This window comes from Hyperolius riggenbachi, chromosome 3, assembly GCF_040937935.1.
Source record: "Hyperolius riggenbachi isolate aHypRig1 chromosome 3, aHypRig1.pri, whole genome shotgun sequence".
NCBI classification, from domain to species: domain Eukaryota; kingdom Metazoa; phylum Chordata; class Amphibia; order Anura; family Hyperoliidae; genus Hyperolius; species Hyperolius riggenbachi.
In genome coordinates this window covers 386,174,841-386,199,235 of record NC_090648.1, presented here as the reverse complement: position 1 = coordinate 386,199,235, position 24,395 = coordinate 386,174,841, and the positions used below count along the sequence as shown (strand labels likewise).

At 43.8% G+C, this 24,395-nt stretch overlaps 1 protein-coding gene across 3 annotated transcripts in view; it reads right to left on the bottom strand.

Annotated features, from left to right (window-relative positions):
* Positions 1-714: 714 nt before the first annotated feature.
* The window catches only part of LCP2 (lymphocyte cytosolic protein 2), a 537,761-nt gene continuing 514,080 nt past the window's right edge, over positions 715-24,395 (bottom strand). For all 3 annotated transcript variants that reach the window (XM_068277396.1, XM_068277395.1, XM_068277394.1), the window contains exons 20-21: positions 16,955-17,104; positions 715-919 (exon numbers count right to left, since the gene is read on the bottom strand). In XM_068277396.1, coding sequence (XP_068133497.1) covers positions 791-919; positions 16,955-17,104 — 279 coding nt within the window. In that variant the 3' untranslated portion in view covers positions 715-790. The remainder of the gene's footprint in view (positions 920-16,954; positions 17,105-24,395) is intronic.

Genomic DNA, 24,395 nt, shown 5'->3' with positions numbered 1-24,395 from the left:
AAATATGCATATACATGATAAAACATGCACCAAGTAGAAAATGTCTGCATATTATAAATAACAATAACAGTGTTCACCTTACACATTGGTGCAGCGGGATTTCCTTTGTGTGCCACACCAGAAACAAGCATGCAGCTAATCTTGTCAGACCTGACATTAATGTCAAAAACACCTGATCTACTGCATGCTTGTTCAGGGTATATGGTTAAAAGTATTAGAGGCAGGGGTGCCGGGCAACTGGTATTGTTAAAAAAGAAATAAACATTGGCAGCCTCCATATCCCTCTCAATTCAGTTTTCCTTTAAAACACTTCTTACGCCATTGTATTGTTTGCATTAGGAAAAATCACTTAGAGAAACAAATGTAGTTGATTCATGATACCTTTTATATAGTTAGTGGTATTGAAAGAAGCAGTGCCTCAAGTCCAAATTCTCAGAAAATAGAGTAAGTAAAGTATTATTTTTTCCAAAAAATTGCATTGAATTGATTTTCTGCATAAAGCAATGCATTTTGAAACATTTGGCCTGTGAATAATTAAAGAAGTCTTGTAATGTGTCTAGATTATGAAGCTATTAAGAGGAGTCTGCAAGAAATGAGGGTAATAATCTTGTCATGTATATATTAGAGCATTCCTATTAACAAAACAGGGATTTAACTGTAAAAAAAAATACAATACATTCACTTTCAAAAGAGATACTGAACAAACCTATATCCTTTGGTAAATGAAAACAGTAGCTAATTGCAAAGTTTATTACTTGTATACATTTATGAGAATGCATGCAGAGACACATTAGTGGAAATTTCTTGAAGCAACAGATGTAAGTTTGCAGTGTTGTTTTGATCCTCGATCTTTTCCATCAATAAGAAGAAGTGGAGAGCTACGGAAAAAGTCGATGATTTCAGACACTGAATTAAAAGTCTGTTGGTAGAAAAAAAAATAGACTTATTGCAGGTGTAGTTATCAAACCTGTATGCATAGGATGGCATTATAGAAAAGCATAATCAACTGGGGTTTTTCTTATAGCTACCTGCTTGCTTTTGATTATTGTTTAGTATTTATATAGTGCCAACATCTTTCACAGCGCTTTACATAGCATATATATCACCAATATAGAGTAAGATGGTTGGCACTAAATAGTGGCTTCAGACACAAGCTATGTGTCACTTCCCCTGGATTGTGCTCACGTTAGTAGAAGTCCAATGTATACAGTAGAGAAGAGACTGAGCACTAATCTTGCTCATTCGGGTTTATTAGTGACTACACTGCATTACAGGCATACCAGATACAGTACAGATGAAGTTACCGGCCTTACAGCCATTTTGCAGTATTACGCTTCCTCAAAGACCAAGATAGGTATCAGATAACTACCTAATAAACCCGAATGAGCAGGATTGGTGCTCTGTTTCTTCTCTACTGTATACATAGTATATATAGTCTTGATAGTCTTGATACTCAGCTGTCCCTCAGAGGTGCTTACAATCTAATCCCTACCATAATCATATATGTCCATCATAGTCTGGGGCCAATTTTAGGGTTATTTAATTAACTTATATGTATGTTTGTGGGATGTGGGAGGATACCGGAGGAAACATAGCAGGGGAGACATAGCAGGGAAAGATCCAGCCCCCTATAAAATAATGGTCGCAACAGCCACAGGCCACGCCCTGAAGAAGCATTACATGATGCGGAACGCATAGGTTGGAGGAGCCAGCCACTGCACGGCACGCTTACATGTGCCCTACACCATAACCGCCGACTGGAATATGCTAATCACCTGCCGCTAGTACAAACAGGAGGCACAAGTATCGCCAGCGCCGGATGCCACACAAACATTTAAGGGCATTATGAGCAAAGCACTTTGCGTGCGGAGACCAGGAGCCTGTCCTAAAAGGACAAGGTACTGCTGAAGTTGAGTATGGACTATCTGATTGACAGCCCAGAGTGGTGGCCATTGCATATCTACTGGCTATCTGAGACACGCTGTGTGAAGTGGGGAGCATAAGAGCGGCGGACTATCGCAAGTATACTCTAAGTATTCACAGTGTATATTGATTGGAGAAATATGACTAATGATTTACTGCCTCTTAACCAGAATTTGATCAATTGTGAATAACACAGCCGGCCAACGGCATTTGCTGCAGCACTGTACTTTTACAACATGACTTATCCCTATTAGAGGGAAGCAGCTGCTGTGTGCATGGTTGCACTGGCGTAACAATAGTGCCTGCAGCCTCTGCTCCCGCGGGGGGGCCCGGCCCCCCCCCCTGGGGCCTGCTCAGGGCCGTTTTGGGGGGCTGGAGGGGTCGCAGCATGAGGGGAAAGCCGTGGCCGGCTGTGTTATTCACACAGGGGGGGGCGCTCTGAAATTCTGCAGGGGGGCCCGGTGGGGCCAAGTTACGCCCCTGCATGGTTGTATGCTGTATGTGTGGCAGTTAGGCAGACTGGGCTTGGGTGCATGGACCAGTATGATCAAGTTGATTGATGTACACCATGAACACAAGCCTAGATAGATAACATATACGGGTAATGCGGGTTGGCTCCTAGTTTTTAACTTTTGACTCTATTTCTGCGCAGAAAAAGGTTTTTATTTCTATCTGTGTATTGGTTCCTATGAGGAAAAATGTGCAATAAAGAATTGAGTATTTGGACCAGGATGTAATGGTGTCAATAGCCAATTTGTTCATTTCAAAAGGTTTTTGTAGTCTACCATGGCTGCATCAACTCACTGGTCCATGCCATCAAGTATTATCTGCAGAGTACCTGGTAGCCCAAGCTCAACTGCTCAACTGCGAGTTGGCCCATTTAGCAAATAGTGCTGGAAACCATTAATTAACAGAATATATTTTTATTTGTGTTTTTAGTAAAAATCTTTGTGGCTTTGCAATAAATGTGACTAAGACGACAGTAAAATGGTGTATATGATATCAGATGAAATTGATGATGAGATCAAAGATAGCTTTGCAGCTCCTGTAGAAAGAGAGGATTATGACACAGCGGAGATGAAGGCCATGTTTAGAGCGCATAGAAGTTTGTTGTTAAAACAACTTAAACGTAAATGGCATGCCTCCCTCTAAAGGTGGCCACACACGATACAATAAAATGATCCGATTTTACGGCAATTCGATAAAAACGATCGGATCTCCCGAAACAATCGAAAGCTTTTTTTTTTTTTATTCGACTGAAAAATCTGATCAGATTTCCCGGTTTATTCGATTTTTATCTATCTGGAATGCCAGATATTTTTCTTCAATTTCTCTAAAGATTGTATGGTGTGTGTTAGATTGTCAATTTATTAATATACATACCCAAGCAATGTTCTCAGAGTTTCCAATCATTTTTATTATAATTGGGGAAAAATTTAACATTGGTCATATTTTTGAAATGTTACAATCCATCAGAAAAATGTATTGCAATTCTTAAATTGTACAGATATTTAAAAAATTGTATGGTGTGTGGCCACCTTTAGTGGTATGAAAAGGCTGGAATCGTTCCTGACGGTCTGATCGACAAAATGATCCCAGCAGAAAACTTACTAACAGAAAGATTTGTAGAAAAATGGAAAAAGAAGGCCTATGAGAGAGGCATAGAAGTAGTGAAATTTATAGCTGAGGAAGAGCGTGCCCAGTTGGAGGAAATAACTAACCTCATCTCCGGTAATGTCATTGAGTTAAACAAACAAAGACATCATGAGGAGTTTGATGCTTTAAATAAGTCATTAAAACTATTTATTGAAAAAATACAGGCAGAAACAAAGAAAATAAAACAGAATACGTTTCAGAATGATCGTAAAAAATGGGATCAGGAAAAAGCTTTTGACCCTAGGATCAAAGTAACTAAACGTCAGCATAGGAAGAGGAGCCGATTGTGAAACCGAAGGCCATCAACAGGGGCATCTGGAGGTGAAACTGATGCATGTGAGGCCTCTGGTAATAGCAAAAAATCAGTTACCTTTTCAAAGAAAGATAAACAGAAAAAAACCACAAAAGGAGTTTTAAAAGGGAAAAATTACAACAAACAAGAAAGAGAAAAAGGAATAAACTACAAGGGGAGGGGGGTGGCTCTAGAATCAGAGGACGACAGCTTAGAGGAGGATTGGTGGGGGGTCATGAGGAGCAACAGATCATACAGGGGGAACAATTAAAAACATTTGACCCCTCGGGAGTAGAAATAAATCTATCCACCTTCCCACTAAATAATAACCATATTGAGGTATTAGTGAAAGGTCTATCTTTCTCCCCTACCACTATTGGTGACACCTTTGAAAATTATAAGGATGTGAATTTATTCCTAAGAAAAGTCATGTTACAAGTACACTATAAGGGGAAGCAGAATAATGAAATGGGAGAAAAAAATTTGAGACAAGAGTGGGGAGAACAATGTAAACAGGAAGTTTTACGAGCTGGGGATAGAGAGACGATAATAAATTTACAAACTCTCTTGGATGAAGGTGGCCAATTTCTCGATGAGGATGACAATCAGGGAGCATGTGCTCCATCAGCTACGTCCCTGCGTAAACATGCTACAACTATGCCCCCCCTGACAAGTAACTGACATTATCAGTATTTCTTGAGACTTTAAATAACGAATTAAAGACAAAAGATTGGAATAGGAAACAAAATGATGTAAACCATTTAACTGCAGCGCAAATGAAAGCAGTAGATGAGTTAAATTAAACAAGGCCCCCAACTTGATAATTAAGCCAAGTGACAAAGGGGGAAACATTGTACTACTCAATGAGAATGATTATGTAACTGAGACAATGAGGCAATTGTCTGATAAAAGTACTTATGAAAAGTTGATGAATAATAATTTTCCTGAAATAAAGGACAAGATCAATCATTGGGTTGATGAAGCACGCGAAAGGCGAGTGATTACCCGTGAGGAATGGGAATACCTGCTAGTTGCGAATTATAATGTGCCAACTATTTACTTTATCCCAAAAATTCACAAGAACCTTGCCAGCCCTCCGGACCGCCCAATTGTGTCGGGGTGTGGAGGACCCTGTGAGAGTGTAATATTTGCTATAGCTGCGGCTGCGGGCAAGCAGGGTGTCTCCGCAGCCGTCTCGCCTTCCTGCTCAGGAGGTTTGCCCTTTCCTCTGGCGTCTAGTACGCCGAGGACGGGATTGTCATTTGCCCAGAAGCTTGCTGTATCGCGCAGGCGCGCGCGTAGACAGGACCTTTATGCGGGGAGGAGGCCCACCGGTCAGCTGACGTCAGAGGTGACTCACGGCGCTCCGGAGTGGCTGATTGGAGTAGGCACGGCCGTGGGGTCTCCTCTGCTTCAAAAGCCTTCAGTATTCACTCGCAACCTGTCTGCTGTTGCGAATGCTTATGTGTTAGCGCTCTAACCTTAGACAGTATCCGGTGTGCTTTGATCTGGGAGGAAACCAGGGATTTCACACAAGACTAGGATTATTGTATTATTGTATATTTTGATATCCTGTGTATGACTCTGGCTTATCTCTGACCTTGCTCTTGCTAATTGATTCTGTACCTCTGCCCATCTGACTCCGTTGCTGAACTCTGCCTGAATTATCACTATTCTCTTGCCTGTCGACTCTGTACTGTTACTGTCTATCTGTTACCGATCCTAGCCTGTCTGACTACTCTACTCACCAGTGTAGATAGTACCCACCAGCTCCTCTGGTGAGGTCTAGTCAAACTACTCAGTTACTGTGTACCAATAATACCCACCAGCTCCTCTGGTGAGGTCTAGTCAAACTACTTAGTTACTGTGTACCAATAGTACCCACCAGCTCCTCTGGTGAGGTGTAGTCAAACTACTCAGTTACTGTGTACCAATAGTACCCACCAGCTCCTCTGGTGAGGTCTAGTCAAACTATTCGGTTACTGTGTATCAATAGTACCCACCAGCTCCTCTGGTGAGGTCTAGTCAGACTATTCAGATTACTGTGTATCAATAGTACCCACCAGCCCCTCTGGTGAGGTCTAACCAAACTATTCCATTACTGTTGCACCAAGCACCATATACTCTGCTATCCTGTTAGCGATACTTGCATTATTGGTGATTCTGCAGATCACCACATAATCAGGTATAGCGTCTGTATTATTGGTGATTCTGCAGATCACCACATAATCAGACGTCTGTGTTGCTACAACAATCGTTACAGAGAGATTGGGAAGATTAATTGATGAAAAGTTGAAGCCCTTGGTTATGCAACTTCCATCGTATGTGAAGGACAGTAGAGACTTTCTGAAGGTTTTGGAGGACTTTGATGTCCCCCTGGGTCCCTCCTTGTGGGGATCGATGTGAAATCTCTGTACACATCGATCCCGCATGAGAAGGGGCTCAGGGCAGTTGACTTTTTCTTGGAGGAAAGCTGATATGAAGCAGCGGAACACAATGAAAGGTTGTTACGAGCATTGAGTCTAATTCTGAAGCTGAATTGCTTCAAATTTAATGGTAGATATAACAGGCAAATCAGGGGAATGTTGATGGGGGCGGCATGTGCGCCAGCATACGCATGCTTGCATCTCGGACTCTGGGATGCACCGGCATTTGCATGCTTGCATCTCGGGCTCTGGGAGAGACAAGATGTCTACCTGGAATTTGGGGCACATGTCGCCCTCTGGCTGCGTTTTATAGATTATGTGCTGGTAGTGTGGAGGGGCATGGAGTCGGTACTATCTACTTACACAGACAAGCTGAATGGCAATAAATAAAATATTCATCTCACATATACTGTAAGCGACGTGGAGATGTAGTTTCTTGATTTGAAACTGACATTAAAGGATGAAAAAATTGCCACCTCTACTTATCGAAAGTCAACAGCGGGGAATAGTGTCCTCCATGCTGCCAGCCATCATCCCCTTGCCTTGATACGTTCAATTCCCTACAGTTAGTTCCTGCGAATTCTCAGGAACTGTTCAACTGATAAGCAATTTAGGATAGAATCGAGGGAAATGTACTCTAGGTACAGAGAGCGAGGGTACTTGCATCGAATCCTGAGATCTGCAGTTAAGAAAGCATGGGGCAATGCTAGAACTGAGTTACTGTCATCCAAGCCAAGAAAAGAGAATCCAAACAGGAGTAATTTGAGAATAATCACCCCCTATGGTACTCATTGGGAGGAACTAAGGCAACTCCTTGAAAAACACTGGGGTATTCTAAGAGCCAGCCCTGAGATAGATAAAATAGTGGGCCCACGACCGATGTTGACGGCAAAAAGGGCACAAAATCTGAGAGGAGGCAGTAGTTGTGAAGTAATGCGGGTAGGGGCATGTTTAAATGTGGCAAATGTAAAATGTGCCACTATGTAGACAAATCAAAAACATTTAAAGATAGTATGGATAATCATACATACAAAATGAATGGGTTTATGAACTGTAATACAGAAAGGGTAGTGTACCTGATTGAATGCCTGTGCAAATTGATGTACGTGGGCAAAACGAGGAGAGAATTCTGGAACATTTTAGAAAGATTGAGGAGGGGGAGGTGGAGATGCCATTGTATAAGCACTATAGAGGGCAGCATGGAGCCTCTTTGAGGGGTACAACAGTGAAAACAATATATAGATTAAATCTCTCCGAGAGGACTTTGGAGACTTTGATGATGTGCTCTTGAGCAAGGAGACCATGTGGATCTACAGATTGAACACTGTGAAACCACATGGTTTCAACTCTGACCTCGACTTGACTCCTTTCCTGCGTCAAATGGCCTATAATCGATAGCCATTACCCCCTCTAGCCATGGGTAAATTTCTGAGATGTAGCCGGGCGGACAACGGGGGCCTCCTGGCTAAGTCTCCAATGCGCAACCGGAGCTATATGTACTAAATTGGTTGCCCTCTCGGGCCTTCATGTAGTCCTTGCGTCGAGCAAATATGTGGGTCACCTTATGATGGAATAGGACTGATCTATTTATTGCTTTCAATTTATATATGTCATTGAACTAAATATTGAGTGGGCTACTGCAACAGCTGTAAGGACATGCAGTTAAGGTGGTGAAAAAACTAAGGGAACTAGTAAGTGGAGTGTGTGAAGTTGGATTATGAATGACATAGGATCAAGTATAATAAAATTGTGATTGATAGAAAACCTATATGGTGACAATTGGGAAAATGCCCTGTAGATGGTGCTAGAAGTACAGGATTCAGTGTATATACATGGAAAATTGCTTTAAAAGTATCAATATAATCATCTTGGAAACAAGGATGATATTTGTGAAATAAAATGGATGTGTAATGAGAATGAAAACAACGTGATATGATTAATCTGAAAAGTAACTTCTGTTAACTAAATAAGGCTGCCCGCCCATGGAACAGATAGGAGAGACGAAGCAGGAACAATAAAGTTTCGCCAAGACAACACTGAGGTCATTATAGTGGGGCAATGTGACATAGCAGCGAAAGATCCAGCCCCCTATAAAATAATGGACTTAACAGCCACAGGCCACGTCCTGAAGAAGCGTCACGTGATGCAAAACGCATAGGTGGGAGCAGCCAGCCACTGCACGGCACGCTTACACGTGTCCTCTCTGCCCTACACCATAACCGCCAACTGGAATATGCTAATCACCTGCCGCTAGTACAGGTAGGAGGCGCGAGTATCGCCAGCCCCGGATGCCACACAAACATCTAAGGGCATTTTGAGCAAAGCACTTAGCGTGCGGAGACTGAAAGATAAGTCGAATTTAAACCAAGATCACAATTTCGGAATCGTCAAAGTGGCAATTATCGCAAACCACGTCATTTCCACATGGGGGAAGTTTGAAGAAGTGGCTTCAAACTTCCCCAAAGTCCCGGCGCATGCGGTCCGCAGCGTTGGACATACCTTCCGCGCAAGTCCAACGCTGTCCGTCATCTTTTGCTATCTGCCAGCTCTTGTGCTTGGCAAAACTCTGGGTTCCTGTATGTCACATGATATACAGCAAGTATTCCGTGCATTAGAGCCTGAAGGAGGCAAAGTGGATAGACGGGGATCGCTGGACTCATGCTTGAAGTACTGATGCAGCTTGGGGGACAGAGGAGGCACAGAGAGATACAGAGTGGGCACAGAGACAGAGCGGACACAGAGGGGGCACAGAGAGAGACACATAGGAGGTTACAGAGGCAAAGGGGGCACAAAGAGAGACAGAGGGACAGAGGGGGAACAAACAGATGCAGAGGGGGAACAAAGCTTCATTTGAAGGAAATCGTGAATCGAATCGAAATCGCAATTTCAGACAGAAATCGCTCAATTCAATTTTTTCCTAAAATCGTTCAAGCCTACAGGAGCCTGTCCTAAAAGGACAAGGTACTGCTGAAGCCGAGTATGGACTATCGGATTGACAGCCCAGAGTGGTGGCTATTGCATAACTACCCGGCTATCTGAGACACGCTGTGTGAAGTGGGGAGCATAAGAGAGGCGGACTATCGCAAGTATACTCTTAGTTAAGTATTCACAGTGTATATCGATTGGAGAAATATGAATAATGATGTACTGCCTCCTAACCAAAATTTGATCAATTGTGAATAACACAGCTGCCAATGGTATTTGCTGCAGCACTGTACTTTTACAATAGCACTTATCCCTATTAGAGGGAAGCAGCTGCTGTGTGCATGGTTGTATGCTGTATGTTAGGGTGACCATATTTTGATTTCCAAAAAAGAGGACGATCACAACAGCATGTGGGCGTGGTCATGGGTTGGGCCAAATATACAAGACCTTACCAGTGTGCTGTCCAAATTCGTGGGCATGGAGGGCCGTTTTTTTTTCCAGACCACATGGTGGAGGGCCGGCCGACCACAAAATGCAATCAGATTCGCAGAAGATTTCCCCACAAAATGCAATGAGATTGGCAACAGATTTCCCCACAAATGGAATCAGATTGGCAGCATATTTCTCTACAAATGCAATGAGATTGGCAGCAGATTTCCCCACAAATGCAATGAGATTGGCAGCAGATTTCCCCAAAAATGCTATGAGATTGGCAGCAGATTTCCCCACAAATGCAATGAGATTAGCAGCAGATTTCCCCACAAATGCTATGAGATTGGCAGCACATTTCCCCACAAATGCAATGAGATTGGCAGCACATTTCCCCACAAATGCAATCAGATTGGCAGCAGATTTCCCCACAAATGCAATCTTATTGGCAGCAGATTTCCCCACAAATGCTATGAGATTGGCCGCATATTCCTAACAAATGCAATGAGATTAGCAGCAGATTTCCCCACAAATGCTATGATATTGGCAGCACATTTCCCCACAAATGCAATGAGATTGGCAGCACATTTCCCCACAAATGCAATCAGATTGGCAGCAGATTTCCCCACAAATGCACTCTTATTGGCATCAGATTTCTCCACAAATGCAATCTTATTGGCAGCAGATTTCCCCACAAATGCTATGAGATTGGCCGCATATTCCCCACAAATGCAATGAGATTGGCAGCACACTTCCCCACAAAATGCTCTTTCCCCCATGCTGCGTGCGGCTGCCTACATATATCTCTCTCGTTCTCCCCTGCAGTGCAGCTGCCACTGCTAACACACCTCAGATCGGCGGTGAGCAGGAGATAGGAGTCAGCCACACCAGCCGCGCCGGTGAATTCAAATGCAGGAAGTGACATCATCGGTCACGTACAGCATTTAAAGTCCACCGTGCGGCTGCTATGCGCCGGTCTGGCTGGTTCCCATCTCCTGCTCTCCGCTGATCTGATGTGTGTTAGCGGTGATGAAGAGCCGTTTTAGGAGCCGAACGAGCCGACTCTTTGGGAGCCAAGCGGCCGAGCCAGAAGAGCCGATGCTTAAAGAGCCGGAATTCCCATCACTAGACTGAGTCTCAGTCTAGTAGACTGAAACTCAGTCTAGTGATGGGAATTCCAGCTCTTTAGAAAGCATCGGCTCTTCTGGCTCGGCCGCTCAGCTCCCTTTAAAGAGTCGGCTCGTTCGGCTCCCAAACGGCTCTTCACTACCCGGACATTTCTAAAACCCGCCAGGACGCCCCAGACAGGTCAGAAAAAGTGGACCTGTCTGGGCAAAAGAGGACGCCTTGTAATCCTACTGTATGTGTGACAGCTAGGCAGACTGGGCTTGGGTGCATGGAGCAGTATGATCAAGTTGATTGATGGACTCCATGTACACAAGCCTAGATCTATAACATATACGGGTAATGCGGGTTGGCTCCTAGTTTTTAACTTTTTACTCTATTTCTGCACAGAAAAAGGTTTTTATTTCTATCTGTGTATTGGTTCCTTTGAGGAGCCTCTTGTATGTTGAGGAAAATTGTGCAATAAGGAATTGAGTATTTGGACCAGGATGTAATGGTGTCAATGGCCAATTTGTTAGTTTCAAAAGGTTTTTGTAGGATACTGGAGTCTCAAGCAGACATCTCCAAATGCCATGGACTTGTGAAAAAAGGAATGTCTTCAAGTGAAAATACTTGAAGTACCTCCAGTGGTTTTTTTTATGCTGTTATTAGTATGTTTACAGTACCTGAATGTACCTTCGGCGTTTGAACGGCAATATAAAAGCTCAGTGGCCACCCCCACTGTGTTGCTGCCTCCAGCTTGGCGGCTGCCTATCATGTTGCAGCAAGTGAGCTGGGTGCAGGTCACTGCAACACAGTGGGTGTGGAAATGCAAAAACAAATCCTATGCATATCGATTACTATAGAGGAACTTGCAAACAACACTTTTTTTTATTGCTACAAACAATGTTTATAAAAAGTTTTTTCATTTACAAAACATGCTGACTGACATCAAAATCATATTTACAAGGATGGAATGTATATAGACATAGCAAAACACTAATGTTTATAGGAAGGCAATCTCTCTCACCTATCCAAAAACTAAACTATACTGGGGCATCTATACTGGCTATACTGGGGCATCTATACTGGCTATACTGGGGCATCTATACTGGCTATACTGGGGCAGCTATACTGGCTATACTGGGGCAGCTATACTGGCTATACTGGGGCAGATATACTAACTATAGTGGGGCAGCTATACTGGCTATACTGGGGCAGATATACTAACTATAGTGGGGCAGCTATACTGGCTATACTGGGGCAGATATACTGGCTGTACTGGGGAAGATTTACTGGCTATACTGGGGCAGCTATACTGGGGCATTTATACTGGCTATACTGGGACAGCTATACTTCCTAGATACCACATAATCTGACAAGGCGTCCTCTTTTGCCCGTGACAGGTCCACTTTTTCTGACCTGTCCAGGGCGTCCTGGCGGGTTTTAGAAATGTCCGGGTAGTGAAGAGCCGTTTGGGAGCCGAACGAGCCGGCTCTTTAAAGGGAGCCAAGCGGCCGAGCCAGAAGAGCCGATGCTTAAAGAGACGGAATTCCCATCACTAGACTGAGTCTCTGTCTAGTAGACTCAGTCTAGTGATGGGAATTTCAGCTCTTTAGAAAGCATCGGCTCTTCTGGCTTGGCCGCTCAGCTCCCTTTAAAGAGCCGCCTCGTTCGGCTCCCAAACGGCTCTTCACTACCCGGACATTTCTAAAACCCGCCAGGACGCCCCGGACAGGCCAGAAAAAGTGGACCTGTCCGGGCAAAAGTGGACGCCTTGTCATCCTACTGTATGTGTGACAGCTAGGCAGACTGGGCTTGGGTGCATGGAGCAGTATGATCAAGTTGATTGATGGACTCCATGCACACAAGCCTAGATTGATAACCTATACGGGTAATGTGGGTTGGCTCCTAGTTTTCAACTTTTTACTCTATTTCTGCACAGAAAAAGGTTTTTATTTATATCTGTGTATTGGTTCCTTTGAGGAGCCTCTTGTATGTTGAGGAAAATTGTGCAATAAAGAATTGAGTATTTGGACCAGGATGTAATGGTGTCAATGGCCAATTTGTTAGTTTCAAAAGGTTTTTGTAGGATACTGGAGTCTGTCAGAGGAAACTCAGGCAGACATCTCCAAATGCCATGGACTTGTGAAAGAAGGAATGTCTTAAAGTGAAAATACTTGGAGTACCTCCAGTGGTTTTTTTATGCTGTTATTAGTATGTTTACAGTACCTGAATGTACCTTCAGCATTTGAACGGCAATATAAAAGCTCAGTGGCCACCCCCACTGTGTTGCTGCCCCCAGCTTGGCGGCTGCCTATCATGCTGCAGCAACTGAGCTGGGTGCAGGTCACTGCAACACAGTGGGTGTGGAAATGCAAAAACAAATCCTATGCACATCTATTTCTATAGAGAAAAACAAAAGTTTGCTTTCTTAAAACAGAAAGAATTTGCGATAATTCAGGTTGGAGTGAGCTTGAGATGTCTCCCAGGGCATCACTGCTGAATATATGCAAATTAACCATTGTACCCTTAGAAGCTAAACACACCTCCAGAACCGCTTGAATGCAATGATGTGTCAGCTTGTTAATTTGTACAGAGCCATAATAATCCAACATGGATACAGACTGTTTCGGATTGTTTGATCCTCATCAGTGCATGGCATGGATTCATTTGGCTCTATGCAGTAGGGCTTGTAACACCGAGAGGTACAGACTAACCAGCAAGCTCATGGTGACCCAGAACTCATTGGAGTGTGTAAAGGACTACAATGGTCCTAAAAGCCCCCTTACTAAGATGTTAAGAAAAACAAAAGTTTCCTTTGTTAAAACAGAAAGAATTTGCTTTTCAGGTTGGAGTGAGCTTGAGATGTCTCCGAGGGCATTACTGCGGAATATATGCAAATTAACCATTGTACCATTAGAAGCAAGTTTCTATAGAGGAACTTGCAAACTACACTTTTTTTTATTGCTACAAACAATGTTTATAAAAAGTTTTTTCATTTACAAAACATGCTGACTGACATCACAATCATATTTACAAGGATGGAATGTATATAGACATAGCAAAACACTAATGTTTATAGGAAGGCAATCTCTCTCACCTATCCAAAAACTAAACTATACTGGGGCATCTATACTTGGGCATCTATACTGGGGCATCTATCCTGGGACATCTATACTGGCTATACTGGGGCAGCTATACTGGCTATACTGGGGCAGATATACTAACTATAGTGGGGCAGCTATACTGGCTATACTGGGGCAGATTTACTGGCTATACTGGAGCAGCTATACTGGGGCATCTATACTGGCTATACTGGGGCAGCTATACTTCCTAGATACCACATACTCCTCCCCCCCCCCCCCCCCGAAAACTGGAACCCTCCAGCCCCCCACGACCGGGCCCAAGGGAAAGGTTTGGTCTGGATAGTGGTCCCCGAGCTGAAAAAGGTTGGGGACCCCTGCTAGAGCCTTCCTGTTTGGTCGCATCGTTCCTGTGCTGGCTCCACCGTTAGCAGTCTCGGACCGGTCAGTCGGAGACTGCTCTCTGTCACTGCCCGAGGTTTCAGAAGTTTCAGTAGAGCATAGCGTCTCGCACACTCGCAGTACAGAGCCACCTCTCTTTGGGAGCACTCGGGCTCCCGACAACTTCCGAAGTCTCCCGCAATGGGAGATTTGAACCGGGGATACAGTGCTGGAACACAGGGACCGAAGGCTCATTAGGATCCAGAGCTTCGCTTTTCCTTAGGTAAGTATCTTTTTTTTATTTTAAATCTGGTTTCAGATTTACTTTAACTTCCCTGGCATTTAGCCTGTAATGGTGACGGGCAGGAAAAAGAAGATGAAAGCAGTATGCCCATCACCATTACAGGTATGCCCGCCCAGGAGGTTTCCTGACCTATAATTGTCCCCTGTATAGGTTAGCATATGTACCCCCCCACCCCCAACCCCAGTGCTTTTACTTACCGTGCCTCTCTACAGCGATCCCAGCACCACATCGAACAGCTTGGGTCTTTTCCGTGTGAAGGATAGGGACCCGGCGTCATAACACAATCAATGTCATGATGCCGGGTCCCAATCATCGACATCTATAGCAGTGAAGGAGCACCCAATGGATAATGTGGCGTGCTCGACCCCTACCCCAGCACCTCCAGGGGTGCACTCACAGATTCTTCAAACAGAAGGGTCAGCACCACCATAAGTAATTAATGTTCTTTTAATGCAGTGGCAGCAATTACAGACTGCTGTTTCACATGCTAGCCTGAAACAGCAGTCTGTAATTGCTGCCACTGCATTAAAAGAGCATTAATTACTTATGGTGGTGCTGACCCTTCTGTTTGAAGAAGGGTCCCAATCATCCGCAGGAGAAGACCCAAGCTGTGCAGTGGGGTGCAGCGATTAAGAGACGCATGGTAAGTAAAAACGCTCAGAGGGGGGAGGGGGACACATATGCTAACCTATACATGGGAACACCTAAACCTGGCTACCTATACTTGCCACACCTGTACCTGGCTTCCTATACTGGGGAACACCTAAACCTGGCTACCTATACTGGTCAAACCTATTTTGGAAAGAAATTTAGTTTTGATTTGATTTTATGTTTCAAGCTTTTATTACACTCAAAATGTATACTAGACACTTGCTTGACACGTTTTGGTAAGTTACAGGAAAAAAGGTTATGAAAATTAGGCCCGGTTCACATCTGTGTTTTTTTGCGGACCTGAAGCATAACGTATACTGTACAAATGGAACGGATGTGAAAGGATCCAATGTTAACCTATTGGACTGTTCACATGCGTCTGTTGGTACGGATCTGTGGCATACGTTCCACTCCACGGACCAAAAAAATGCTGCAGGCCCTAATTTTTCAGACTGTTCTGCCCAGCGGAACGGAACGGAAAAAAAGTGCTTGTGATTGGGGGTAATGGGGAACAGAATGTTTCTTCACATTAGTGAAGAAACGGATGTTCCACAAGGCGTGGGGGGATGTGGGGACTGGAGATGCGAACCTGAGCAGCAGGAGCGTGAGGGAGGGTGCAGCAGCCGGTTGGGTGGGTGAGCGATGGTAGAATACACACCTAATGCTCCTTTGAAGCCAGCGGTAGAGTCTTCCGTCTTCCTTCTAGTCACATGACGCGCTGTGTAGTCACAGCGGAAGAAGAGGAAGCCTCTACAGCCGGCCTCAAAAGAGCATTAGGTATGTATTTGCTGGAAAACTGAGTGAAAACCGATCTGATTGATCGCTGATCAGATCCGTTTTCACTTTGCATTTGGCAGTGTGCACAGAGCCCTCCCGATCCAGTGAAGCGGAGACCGGATCCGTTTGGCTCATAAAATAGCAGTGTGAACCGGGCCTTAACTGAAACTCTTTTTGCACAGAAATCCAGAAAATCTGAATGGCGAGGAGGTTAAGTCGTAACAAAAATAAGCATGTGTGTAACATGGCATTAGTACTGGAGCTGGAATTATCTGTGGTTGACCCTAAGGCCACGTTCACTGTGGTGTGTTGTGGTGCGGCATAATAGTCTGCACTGCGTCCTTCACAGTGCAGCGGGTGCATTGCAGTATAACTGATTACAGCATTGCAACGCACAGCATGCGTGTAGTGCGTTACCACTACATGCATGCATTAACAGTAAAGTTGAAGCATACTTTTCATTAACTGTATGCTTCACTGTACCCAACGCAATGCAAGCATAGCATGCTGCGTCGCTGTCCCGTTCCATTGTGTTGCGTTCCTGCTATCACAGGGTACATAACAGCCACTGTGAACATGGCCCAAATGCTTGATCAGTCATGTGCTTTAACTGAAGAACTGGAATATTTTAACTTTAGAAGTCTGTGAGAACAAGTGCTTATGATGTCATTGCAGATAAAACAAAAGGTCTAAAAAGCTAGAAAAAAAAAATTGGCCTGTGAATGGTATATATATATAATATACTGTATATAGAATATAAGATGTAATTAATTGTAGAGTTGATGTTGGATTATCCAAATTTTGTATTTAAGCTTGAAAATGGACAAATTGAATTCCACCTTGGTAGGAATTGATTGGCCCACTGTCAAGCTGCATACATTTGCATACAAAATTTTCAGAATCCTGCATCAACTCAGAATTATTTATTTATCTCATTGACCATCCCAATTTAACAGAAACAACTAAGGATAACAACAAAGCATAATCATGCTTGTCATACCTCTTGTCCTCCTGAGCCTAGAAGATATACTTCAGTATCTTGATGAAAGCGAATCCGTACATTGTAGACTTTATCTTTGTATAAAACCATAAGAACATAAGGTTGTGAGACTGAGTGCTGAGAGCAATCTCTGACTAGAAATGTCCCATCCTATGACAAACACAATGATAAGTAGGTTTAGTATGTTTGTTGCTTTAACAAACTTAGCAGTTGATGCATTAAGACAGCAAAGCAATGTTCTTAGTTCTGACATGATTCACTTTTTGCATGTTAATAGATGAGAAGCACCGTACTTTATCTGGTGCAATAGTTTAAGCTTAAAGGGGCACTACAGCGAAAAACTGTAAAATTTAAAATATGTGCATATACAAATAAGAAAATAAGAAGTGCCATTTTTTCCAGAGTAATATGAGCCATAAATTACTTTTCTCCTATGTTGCTGACATTTACAGTAGGTTGTAGAAATCTGACAGAAATGACAGGTTTTGGACTAGTCCATCTCTTTATAGTGTATTCTCAGGGATATATTTAGAGATATATTTTTTTTCAAAAGCACTTAGTGAATGGCAGTTGCTCTGCCCAACTGACAAAAAACTGTGTAGGGAGCAGGGAAGCTGGCCAGCATCATTGTTTAAATCCTTTTTAGGGAATATCTTTATAAATAATTTAAAAGCCTTGCTGAGAATCCTCAATGAAGAGATGGACTAGTCCAAAACCTGTCACTTCTGACAAATTTCTACTGCCTACTGTAAGTGACAGCATTACAGGAGAAAAGTAATTTATGGCTACTTTTACTCTGGAAGAAACGTACTTCTTATTTGTATATGCACATATTTTAAATGTTACAGTTTTTCGCTGTAGTGCCCCTTTAATTAACTTAGCCACTGCAGAGGACGTTACCCTATATTACACTGAACTTCGGTCTGACAGTTAAAAAAAACAAAAAACAAAAAGAAAACACAATGTGACATCCTGTTGCAAATGCAAACCAACATAGATAGCACTAAGGTATAAAGGCTACTTGTAAAAAGGGATAACGCTTTCCCCTTTTACTTCATCCAGCTTACGTGCCTTTTGGTATGGGGGAGGGGATGTCTTCCAAAGAGAGGCCAGAAAACTACCTCCACCCTTTGTAAAGTATTTATATAGTGCCAACACCTTCTGCAGCGCTGTACAGAGTATATTGTCTGGTCACTTAACTGTCCCTCAGAGGGGCTAACAATCTAATCCCTGCCATAGTCATATGTCTCTGTATGTATCGTGTAGTGTATGTATCGTAGTCTAGGGCCAATCAACTTATCTGTATGTTTTTTTAGACACATCCATTGTTAAAGTGCTCTGAAAGCTAGCATTTCTACTTTGTTCTAAAAGATTTCTCACAGCTTGAAAGCTACTATCCCAGAAACAAATTCTAGCAGAGCATCACTGAAATGGTTAATCAAAGCACTTTCTCCTGCTATTCAGCTTCAAATCCGCATCCAAACTGGAGATAACAGTATATTTTTTTACTTGTTAAACACAAATGTATCAACACTAGAATGAAAACAAACACTCTGGGCCTGATTCACAAAGCGGTGCAAACTTTTTCGCGGACTTTTGCGCGCGCAAAGTGCCGCGATTCGCGCAATCGCGGACTTTTGCGCGCGCAATTTTCCGCGAATCGCAGCAAATTGCGCGTGCAAAAGTCCGCGAAAAAGTTTGCACCGCTTTGTGAATCAGGCCCTCTCTGAGAAACTGTCTCTGCTTCAGGCACACACAGTGTTCAGAATAGCTCATTAGAAGATTTTAATATATAATAAAAAAGCAGTTATATTAGAAAAAGAATAAAATGCAATGCCAGCTTTCAGGGCAAGAAAAACGACACTTTGAAAACTTGTAATTTGTAAACAGACAATATTAGGTGTGCGCAAAAGCAAATATGATAACTGAATGAGTAATAAAAAGTAGGAAAACACATTTTTATTGAATGTTATGTCAGAGTTTCAGACCACTTTAAGTAGAAATGCCAGTGTAACATGGCTAAGGACTGATGAAGGACCATTGTCATGAAAAATGTAAACATTTTAAATACATGTGAACATACACACATGAGATTCACAGTGGCATTTCTACTGAATCATGGAGATCATGTATGAAAAACCTGTTAGCATTGCTGGAGCAGAGTTCCCTGTTCTGAATTTAAATGTTTTTATAACTTTTTTCTTTGACTCAATGTCCTTGGCTCACTTAACCTCCCTGGTGGTGCATTTCTGTCTGGAATTATGAGTCAAAAGCGGTACATTTTTTTCAATAATTTCAGGCCTCCAATTCTTAAGTCATAATAACTCACCAAAATATTATTATTATAGTATTTATATAGCGTCAACATATTACGCAGCCCTGTACAGAGTATATTGTCTTGTCACTAACTGTCCCTAAGAGGAGCTCACAATCTAGTCCCTACCACAGTCATGTGTCTATATATGTATCGTCTAGTGTATGTATTGTAGTTTGTGCCAATTTAGGAGGAAGCCAATTAACTTATCTGTATGTTTTTGAAATGTGGGAGGAAACCGGAGTGCCCTGAGGAAACACACCCAGACACGGGGAGAACATACACACTCCTTGCAGATGTTTACCTGGCTGGGATTCAAGCCAGGGACCCAGCGCTGCAAGACGAGAGCGCTAACCACTATGCCACTGTGCTGCCCATATATCAGAATAAAAGCCTGGTAGACATTCTGCATATAAATAAAAGACTGGAACACAAAATTGTTGAATTAATTAAATTTATGAATAAACTTAAAAAATTGTGAAACTGTACAAATAAGGCAGGCAGAAAGTAGTCAAAATCCAGGCAGAGGTCAGTGCAGGCGGCAGGCAGAAAGTAGTCAAATCCAGGCAGAGGTTGGTGCAGGCGGTAGGCAGAAAGTCAAAATCAATTACCGTATATACTCGCATACAAGCCGAATTTTTGACCCCCAAAAAGGGGGTCAAAAGTTGGGGGGTCGGCTTGTATGCGAGTCTTCCCTGGTGGGCTAGTGGTGGGTGGTGTGTGGGCCGCGCCCCGCTCTCCCCCCCCTCCCCACTCCCCCCCCTCCCCGCTTCCCCCGCGGCCGCTGCTGCTATTACCTGCTTAGGCAGCGGCTGCTTCCTAATCCGCGTTCCCCTTCTGAAACTTTCTCAGAGTGTATCACAGCAGCGCGCCCGGCTCTGCTGCTGTGACGATGCAGGGGGCAGGAAAGAGCGGTTCCCTTGGTAACGGCGATACAGATCGCCGCTATAGGGAGCCGCGCTCTTTCCTGCCCCCTGCATCGTCACAGCAGCAGCGCCGGGCGCGCTGCTGTGATACACTCTGAAAAAGTTTCAGAAGGGGAACGCGGATTAGGAAGCGGCCGCTGCCTAAGCAGGTAATAGCAGCGGCGGCCGCGGGGGGAGCGGGGAGCTGGGGGGGAGCACTACCTACCTATGCTGGGCACTATACTGGCTAAACTGGGCACTATACTAGCTAAACTGGGCACTATACTAGCTAATCTGGGCACTATACTGGCTAATCTGGGCACTATACTGGCTAAACTGGGCACTATACTGGCTAAACTGGGCACTTTACTAGCCATACTGGGGAACTATACTAGCTAAACTGGGCACTATACTAGCTAAACTGGGCACTATACTGGCTAAACTGGGCACTATACTGGCTAAACTGGGCACTATACTGGCTAAACTGGGCACTTTACTAGCCATACTGGGGCACTATACTAGCTAAACTGGGCACTATATTAGCTAAACTGGGCACTATACTGGCTAAACTGGGCACTATACTGGCTAAACTGGGCATTTTACTAGCCATACTGGGGCACTATACTAGCTAAACTGGGCACTATACTAGCTAAACTGGGCACTATACTGGCTAAACTGGGCACTATACTAGCTAAACTGAGCACTATACTGGCTAAACTGGGCACTATACTGGCTAAACTGGGCACTTTACTAGCCATACTGGGGCACTATACTAGCTAAACTGGGCACTATACTAGCTAAACTGGGCACTATACTGGCTAAACTGGGCACTATACTAGCTAAAATGGGCACTATACTAGCTAAACTGGGCACTATACTGGCTAAACTGGGCACTATACTAGCTAAACTGGGCACTATACTAACTAAACAGGGCTCTATACTGGCTAAACTGGGCACTTTACTAGCCATACTGGGGCACTATACTAGCTAAACTGAGGCACTACCTACCCATACTGGGCGCTATACTGGGCACTATACTGGCTATACTGGGCACTATACTGGGCACTTTACTAGCTATACTGGGCACTATACTAGCTATACTGGACACTACCTACCTATACTGGGCACTATACTAGCTATACTGGGACACACTGGGGGGCTGCACCAATCCAGCATTTCCTACCCCCGGCTTATATGGGGGTCAATCATTTTTCCCTGTTTTTTTAGGGAAAAGTTGGGGGGTCGGCTTATATGCGGGTCGGCTTATATGCGAGTATATACGGGTAAGTTTATTGGATTTACAGAAAATGTGCAATAATTGTTTAAATAAGGCAGGTGCATACATTTGGGCACTACTAAAAATAAATGAAATCAATATTTAGTAGATCTTCCCTTTGCAGAAATTACAGCCTCTAAACGCTTCCTGTAGGTTCCAATGAGAGTCTGGATTCTGGGTGAAGGTATTTTGGACCATTCCTCTTTACAAAACATCTCTAGCTCATTCAGTTTTGATGGCTTCCGAGCATGGACGGCTCTCTTTAACTCACATCACAGATTTTCAATTATATTAAGGTCTGCGGACAGAGATGGCCGTTCCAGAACATTCTACTTGCTCATCTGCATGGATGCCTTGGATTTTGAGCAGTGTTTAGGGTCACTATCTTGTTGAAAGATCCAGCCCCAGCACAGCTTCGGATTTGTCACTGAATCCTGGACATTGGTCTCCAGAATCTGCTGATACTGAGTGGAATCCATGCGTCCCTCAACTTTGACAAGATTCCCAGTCCCTCCACTGGCCCCACAGCCCCACAGCATGATGGACTCACCACCATATTTTACTTTAGGTAGAAGGTGTTTTTCTTGGAATGCTGTGTTCATTTTCCTCCATGCATAACGCCCCTTGTCATGGCCAAAAAACTCAATTTTAGTTTCATCAGTCCACAGCACCTTACTATCACGTGCGCCGCTCGTCACACAGAAGGGGGCACTGTAACTAAGAAGAGGACGCCGTAACTATGGAGGAAGTCGGGGGAGGGGGGGGGGCGGCAGCGCGTGATCACCGCGAGGCTGCAGTCTGCATACAAGACTGCAGTGAAAAGAAGCCGGCGGTTGGGACACTTAAGAGCGGTAATTTTGGATGGGATTGCTTGACCCTCGGATGACAGCTAATGGGACCCTCAGATGTTGGCTGCTGTAACCCTCGGATGATGACAGTCAGATGAAGGAGGGGAGGATCGCGGTGACAGGATCACGTGAGATGCAGCAGGGGTTAGTTAGTGAAGTGTAGTTGTCATGATCGCTTTTGCAGCCTGTACTGCTGGCTGCAGTTGTACTGCAGCCAAGCAGTTCTGATTTCTTTACATACATTTGCTTGCATAGCTTTTCGTGCACTCATTTTAAGTGTTGATTCCATCTGCAATAGCTCTGCAGTTCATGGCAGCTTGAGATGCTCTTGTGAGTTCAAACATTGCCTGTTGCAGCTGAGCTGCAATTCCTTTCATGCAGGTCGCATAGTTTTATCTGCCTTTGAGAAATGGGAGATTGAAGCTCTGGTCTATGAATTGGAGTGTGATTGGAAGTCGTTTTGTGATTATTACATTGCTAAGAGTGAAGCAGTTTTGAATACATGCATTGAGTCTGCTTATACTTTAATAAAAACTGGTGAATGTATGTATGACTTTGTGATTCTGTTGATTGACGTGTGGAAAATGATTTTGAATCAACTACATGCGCTTCAATCTGCTAATACCTGGGGAAGCACACTGTCAGTAGGAGATTCTTCCAGTTCTTCAGTTCCTGAGGCTCAGCAAGTCTGGTGACCTCAGACCCCCTGTATCTGAGCTTTTCAGCTTCACAATTAAACTTGACTTCAGATTCGCAAATTTTGCGTTCTGATCCTCCTGCTTCAGCACTTTTGGCTGATTCAGTGAATGATTCAGGGCTCCTGCTATGCGAAACTGAGGCTCCTGAGTCCTTGTCTTGTTCAGTAAATGTTCCTGTGATTTCGCCCTGTACCATGGATAACTCAGTGTTTCTTTCCAGTAAAACTGAAGTTTCTGAATCCTTGCCTTGTCCAGTGAATGTTCCTGTTATTTCACCCTGTACCATGGATAACTCAGTGTTACTTTCCATTAATACTGAAGCTATAAACACTTCCTTAGCCTTGCCCTGCACTAATTTCTTAGCAGAGGACTCAAAAGTCCTCCTGACTTCTGTTGGTATTGCAGTAATACTCACCTGTTTATCAGCCGTTTTAGAATTGCAGTCTAGCCTAGCAAGTACTCATGATTCTTTGTTCCGTGAAACAGAAACCAAAGAATCATTGCCCGCTTCAGCAAACATTTCTGTGGAGTTAACCTGTGTTGATAAAGTTCAGTCCCTGTCTGTTGCAGAGACACCCATGGAACTCCAGCTCTGTCCCCTGAATGTTTCAGAAGTCCTGCCCTGTAACATGGATAGTTCTGATCATTCTCCTGAGGTCTTGCCTTGTATCATGGATAATTCTGATTCTCTGTCCAGTGTGGCAAAGGTTCCAGGGTACCTTTCCTGCCTCTCGAGTACCTCAGAAGTGTTGCCCACTTCAGAGGGCATTGCTGAAATGCCTACCTGTTTGGCAGCTCATTTAGAGCTCCAGTCGATCAGTGATGAGTCTCTGTTTTGTTCAGAGGAAGCCACTGAGGCCCTGTATATACCTGAAAAATTGTCTTGTCCTGTTGGTGCCTTAGAAAATGTTTTTTTCTTTGGTTCTGGTTGAGTCAATGACTTTTAAGTCTGATTCAGAATCACTTTGTAAAAATCCAGTGGTTGAGACTGCTGGTCATGATGGTTCCTTGCCCTGTTCTGGTCCTGGTCTGGCTGTGACAGTTTCAGGGGTCCACAGTTCCCCAACGTGCCCTGAAGTTGCTCTTGTGCCAGTGTGCCCAGATATGTTCTGTGAGTCAAGTTGCCCAGAAGTGCCCTGTGTGTTAGTGTGCTCTGATGTTCCCCTGGTGGTGCTGTGTCCAGATGGTGTCGGTAGTGCCACATGTCCTGATACGGTTCTGATTCCTGAAAACTCTGATCGAGACAGTAGTCCACATGAATCTGGCCTGGGAATTTCTCTGAGTTCTATTGGGCCTGATTACCATTCACCTGTGTGGGAATTTGCATGTCCACTCCCATTTGATGACCACAGTATAAAGAGTTGCTCCCTGCTGTGCTCCCCGTCCGTCATAGTTTCAGT